The sequence below is a fragment of the Calidris pugnax genome, unplaced genomic scaffold, assembly GCF_001431845.1.
Source record: "Calidris pugnax isolate Ruff unplaced genomic scaffold, ASM143184v1 scaffold46, whole genome shotgun sequence".
In the NCBI taxonomy this organism is placed as follows: domain Eukaryota; kingdom Metazoa; phylum Chordata; class Aves; order Charadriiformes; family Scolopacidae; genus Calidris; species Calidris pugnax.
The window spans coordinates 1,156,053-1,161,958 of NW_015090769.1; the positions used below are offsets into that span (position 1 = coordinate 1,156,053).

At 57.4% G+C, this 5,906-nt stretch overlaps 1 protein-coding gene across 1 annotated transcript in view; it reads right to left on the reverse strand.

Moving 5' to 3' along the window:
- MAST3 (microtubule associated serine/threonine kinase 3) overlaps positions 1-1,626 on the reverse strand; it is a gene marked incomplete at its 5' end in the record, with an annotated part of 35,942 nt that extends 34,316 nt beyond the window's left edge. The window contains 3 exons of the mRNA XM_014938232.1: positions 277-297; positions 464-536; positions 1,379-1,626. Of these exons, the coding sequence (XP_014793718.1) occupies positions 277-297; positions 464-536; positions 1,379-1,626 (342 nt within the window). The remainder of the gene's footprint in view (positions 1-276; positions 298-463; positions 537-1,378) is intronic.
- Between the last annotated feature and the right edge of the window lie 4,280 nt (positions 1,627-5,906).

The window sequence follows — 5,906 nt, forward strand, 5'->3', positions numbered from 1 at the left end:
GCTCCCTCCTCCTTCAACCCTCCCTTGAGATACTTGTAGGCATTGATAAGGTCTCCCCTCAGCCTTCTCTTCTCCAGATTAAAGAGTCCCAGCTCTCTCAGTCTCTCCTCATAAGGGAGATGCTCCAATCCTTGAATCATCTTTCTGAATCATATCCTTGAATCATATTTCTGCTCCCAGAGCTGTGGGGAGCCCTGTCCCGGAGCAATATCTGGGATGGATATGAAAAAGGGCCGTGACAATTTGGAACAGCCCCATCCTGTGCCCGGTACTCACCTGTCAGTCCGAGGAGCATGGCTGGGGTGGTGGGAAGCACCGGTGACCGCAGAGCAAACAACCCCAGGGCGAAAACGAGGGAGAAAGAAAAACAAAACAAATCACAACAAATCACTTGAGATCAACGGGACAGCCCCAGCTGGTGGATTATCATTATTAACCAACGTTTAATGATCCGGGAGCTCACCTGCGAGCGAAGGGGAAGTTGATGGAGGTGCTGGCGGAGAAGTTGCGTGGGCTGTCCAAGGGGCTGCTCCCAGCTGTGGGGAGAAAGGGGGGAAAGTCACCCCAATACCCACCCCAACACAGAATCACAGAATCACAGAATCTTCTAGGTTGGAAGGGACCTGAAAGATCATCTTGTCCAACCGTCAACCTGACTGACAAAAATAGACACCCGCACAACAAACAAGGAGCATCATCACTAAACCAGACCTCCCAGCACTACATCAACCTGTCTTTTGAACACCTCCAGGGATGGGGCCTCACCCACCTCCCTGGGCAGCCCATTCCAATGGCTGAGAACCCTTTCAGTGAAAAATTTTTTCCTAATATCCAGCCTGAACCTCCCCTGGTGCAACTTGAGGCCATTTCCTCTTGTCCTGTCGCCTGGGACTTGAGAGAAGAGACCGACCCCCATCTCTCTACACCCTCCTTTCAGGGAGTTGGAGAGAGCAATAAGGTCTCCCCTCAGCCTCCTCTTCTCCAGGCTGAATAACCCCAGCTCCCTCAGCCTCTCCTCATAAGACTTGTGCTCCAGACCCCTCACCATCTTTGTCGCCCTTCTCTGGACCCGCTCCAGCACGATGCCCAGGGTGCCACAGGCTTCAGGGGAAAGAGGGGGGCAAATCGCATCCCAAGCTATTCCCTCCTGGAAAAGGCACTCAGCCCCCTGCTGCTAAGAAGGTGCTGCAGAGATGCCCGGGGTGCCACAGGCTTCAGGGAAAAGAGGGGAGCAAATCACATCCCAAGCCATTCCCTCCTGGAAAAGGCACCCAGCCCCCTGCTGCTAAGAAGGTGCTGCAGAAGCAGAAGGGGTACCCTGCAAAATTTGGGAGTAAATTTGGGAGATGCTCAACCCATCCCTTAGGACACCCCTTACCTGTTGGCACGGAGAGAGGGGAGAGAGGCCGCGAGAGGGTCGGAGAGGGGGTGCCCACCACTAAGCTCTTCCTATTGCTGCTCCGGCAACTGGGGGAAGAAAAAGAGGGAATTAATTTGGGGAAGCAAAGGATGGAAAGGGCTGAAGGGGCTCGGGCAGGGATGAGTCTGCTTGTACGTGCTGCCCTGTGCCAGGGGACAGGGCTGCTGTCACCCCATCGATCACGGATCTCCTGCCCCAGGGAAGATCTGTCCCTGGTTCAACGCTGCCGGAGACGGGCCCCCGGGGTTATTTTTAACGACAAACTGTCTCGTTGAGGTCCCACTTCTGGTTTTGGCTCGCTGGGGAGGGCAGAGGCTGGCGGCCCCTCGGGCAACGTGCCGAGGGCAGGAATAGAAAAAGGGATGTAAAAGGAGGAAGCGATGGAAATGCCAAGCTGCCACGGCCCGTCCCGCTCCGTCGCGTGGAAAAGGCCCCCAGTTCCTATAAATCTCTCAACACTTGGGGGTCCCCATGTCACAGTGAGGAGGACAGTTGGTCCCCGAGAACCCCCTGAGACTTTGAGGTCTCGCTGGGGATGCCCCAGCAGACCTGGCTTGGCTGCAGGAGGAAGCTACAGGCACCAGCACCAGGGTGAGAACCCACCCCATGCACAGCTCCACGCTGACACCCCAAACACCCCAAAATTCCCACCCTGGTACCCCATCCCACATCCCACAGAGCTCTGCAACAACAGAAAGGCCACATCTGCAAGCGCCGGGTCTCTGCATCACCATTTCCACCTTCCCAACTCACAAGATTTCAATGCTTCTTGCAGAAATTTCCTTTTTCCTTCCCTTTCCCCCCCCTCTCTGAGCCCCCTGCGAGCGAGGGCAAACCTCGAGCAGCCCCCCAGCCCACAGGGATGCTGTGGCCCCAATCCTGCCCTACGTAGCCCATTTTAACCCCATTTAAAATACGATGAGCTCATTTAATTCTCTTTCCCCCCTGCTGAGAGGGAACTGCAGATATCCACAGCCCAGAGCAGAAGCTGGGGTGCGAGCACGAGGACAACCTTCCCCTTCCTCTGTCTGCCCTTCCTCGGGCTGCAAATTCTGCAAAGGATTTCCTCGCCAGGCTGGGAAGGGGAACCTGCACGGATGTCACTAATTAAAGGATGTCATTTAACATCATGCCGTGGCCAGACGCACCCCTAAAATCAAAAGGGTGAGCGCGGGGCGAAGGGATTCTCCCCAGATCCCCCAAAACAGAAGCAAAGGATGGTGCTTGGCAACCACGCGGTCCCTGTGGCCACCACCGTGTACGTGGTGACACGTGGCCAGAGCTCCTGGGGCATCCTCAGATGCTTGTGACACCCAGCACCCTGTCACCTCCCCCTGGCATCCCCCCCACCACGGGGCTCTTCCTGCTCCCACCCTAAAACCAAGACCCCCCAACTCTTCTGCTCAAGACTGAACATCTTGGCCAAGTTGGCATCCACGGAGGGTGCTTGGGACCCCCCCAAACCCCTCTTCTGCCGGCTGCACCCTCCCTGCACACAGGATGGGACTGAACATCTTGGCCAATTTGGCATCCACGGAGGGGGCTTGGGAACCCCCCAAACCCCTCTTCTGCCGGCTGCACCCTCCCTGCACACAGGATGGGGGGGTCCCTGAGTGTCCCCCTGGGACACGCACCCTCTGACCGCTCTGAGCTGCAGCTCGGAGCCTCCTGCTCCACAAGGGAGCCGAGCTGTGATGCCATGGGGGGAGGTAAAAATCTTCTCCCCCCTTAAAACTTCACCCCTGCCTGGCCCCTCCGGTTGCTTTTCTTGCTTCAACACCGCTTGCAGCACCCACAGCTGCAAACTCACAGCCCCAGCACCCACGCCGGGGGGGGCCAAGAGCTAAACCACAACCTCTGCCGCCGCCGCCGGATGGGAAACTGAGGCACGACAAGAAAACCCAACTCTGTTAACCAGGAGGGCTGCAAAAAAGCACCCAGCTTCGGTGTTTCTTCACCATTCGGTCCCTCTGCAGGGATGAAGGGAGTTCTTGCAGGGAGGGGGACACCCCAAGGGCTGGGGGGGGGGGACACACGAGGGGCTGGCCCCTGCTCGCTGGGTTTCATTTTGGAAGTGAAAACAAAGCTTTTAACGAAGCAAGTTCCAGTAATGGTGACACAGAGGGAGGCCGTCGTTTCCTGTTTCCGCCCGCTCCACCCTCGGCTCCGCAACCATCTTGCGCCACTTTAACCCCCCTTCTCCTGATGCATCACCTCCAGCTGGGTCCCATCCCTCCACTCCATGGGTACCGGGAAAACCTGGGGCTGGAAAACCAGCCTCGGGGGTTAGAGACGAGCTGCCAAACCCCTGAAGGCAGGAGCTGGGGCTGCTCGCCCTCTCTTCTGCCCCTCCATCACCTAATTGCCCGTTTTGGTACCAAAAATGGAGTGGAAAATCGCTGTCAGCATCTCCCCGCGCCGCCGTCGTGCGGTCCAGCGCTTCTTTCAAAGGACGTGGAAAGTGTGTGGCAGCTGATGTGACCCCCCCCTACACACACACACACACACACACACAAAGCCTGGAGCAAAATAATGTGTCACCCATCCCGAGGTTGCCTGCCAGGAGGAACCGCCACCTCCCACCCACCCATGGCACGGCCGGGATGGCCACGGGCAGGAGATGGGGCAAAATCTGGCTGTTTACCCCCAGGTGACCTCCTTGGAGCTGCAGGAAAGGCAGGACCTGGTTGCCCAGCCCAGCACCCGTGGCTCTAAACCACCCTGGCAAGCGGCGTTGGGTGGCAAGGAGTCCACACCGTGCCACCCCAAGGGGCACACTAGCCCCCCCGGTCCATGGCAGGACCATCACTGGGGAACGCGTGGAGGGATGCAGCATCCCGCTCCTCTCCCGCAGGATCCCACCCCTAAAACTTCCCAGGATGGCAGAGCACGGTCCGTCAGACGCCAGCCCAGTGCTGGGCACCGCCATCGGGTGAATATCGGGTAGAAAAGCCGGCGTTTTGGGGCAGGGAGCAGCGTGAGGGCAGGATCAGGCTGATAAGGGAGCGGGAGCAGGTCTCAAAGTACACGCAGGCGGCTCCGCTCCCGGCTCCCTCCTTCACGTGGCCACAAACAACATTTTTCCCCCGTATTCCCCAAACCCGCACGCAGCCCTCACGTGGCTGGAGATTTGGGGAAGCGCCATGGATCACCCCTTCCTGGAAAAAAAATGGGTTTCCAGTGCCATAAGCTTGGGTTTGACATCCAAACCCACTGAGCAGCATCCCAAGGTTCTCCCTGACATTTTCTTCCCCGTGACGGCGCCGAATTCGGCCGCCTCCGAGGATGGGGGAGGTTGAGGGACCAGGGGCTGGGTGGTGAAATGCACCACGCTGGTGTGACACAGGCCACGCACGACCCCACCACGACCTCACAACCCCAAGCAGGCACCCCCGAGGAGCCAGTTTGGCCCCTCATCCCACCCCAGCCAAAAGCCTGGTGCTGGGGATGCTCTTCTTAACCCACCCCGGAGCACGGAGCAACGCGCTGGGCATCTCCCGAGAGCAAAATCCCAAATCCTCGCAGGGAATCTGGGCGGGGAGGGGGGATAATTCTGCAACAAAACAACCAAAAGAATCACAGAATCTTCTTCTAGGTTGGAAGGTAATTCTGCAAGAAAACAACCGAAAGAAACTGCCCAACACCCTGGGATGCCTCCCCGTGCCTCAGTTTCCCCCTCAGAGGGGGGGAAACGGTACCTGTCACCTCTTCTGGCACGTTTTCCTGGAAAGAAAGAAACTGCCCAACTGCCCAAACTGCCTCCCCATGCCTCAGTTTCCCCCTCAGAGGGGGGGAAACGGTACCTGTCACCTCTTCTGGCACGTTTTCCTGCGGCGTGCGAGGCGTGAGCAGCCCCACGCAGCATCCACGGGGGAGAAGAGCCCCCCCCTCGTCAGCCACCGACCCACCGACCCGTCCTGTCCCGGCTCCGACAACCTCAGCATCTCCCCCCCTGACCCAACACGGGGAAATTAGGATCTCTCAGCCCTCTTAATCCCCCTAAATAACGCCATATGCTCCCCGCCCCACCAGCTCGCCGTGGATTCTAGGAAAAGGGAGGGAAGAGGAGCAAATCCCCTGCCCTCGGTGACAACGACAACCTCATCCCGCTCAGCTGAGATCATCCCTCCAACTACACATCTCCCCAGGGTTGGAAAACCCCATCCAAGGCTTTTTCTTATTTATTCAGGGTCCCCCTTCGCCTCGTGCTCCGACAGCCAGAATTCCTGCAGCCCAGGAAAAGCACGTGCCTCCTTCCCGGAGCCGGGATCGGGCTGGATGCCTTTGCTAAGCAACCCTGTCGCTTTGTGCCAGCCCACAGGAATATTAAAAGACATTTCACAAAGGGAATATCTCCCCCCTGCCCCCGCGCTGCCTTAAACACCTTTTTTTTTTAATATTTTTTTTTTTTAAATTTTTTTTAATTTTTTCAGATCATTGTCTTAACACTGAGGATATAACTTCTCAGAAAAAAAGATTTAATAAT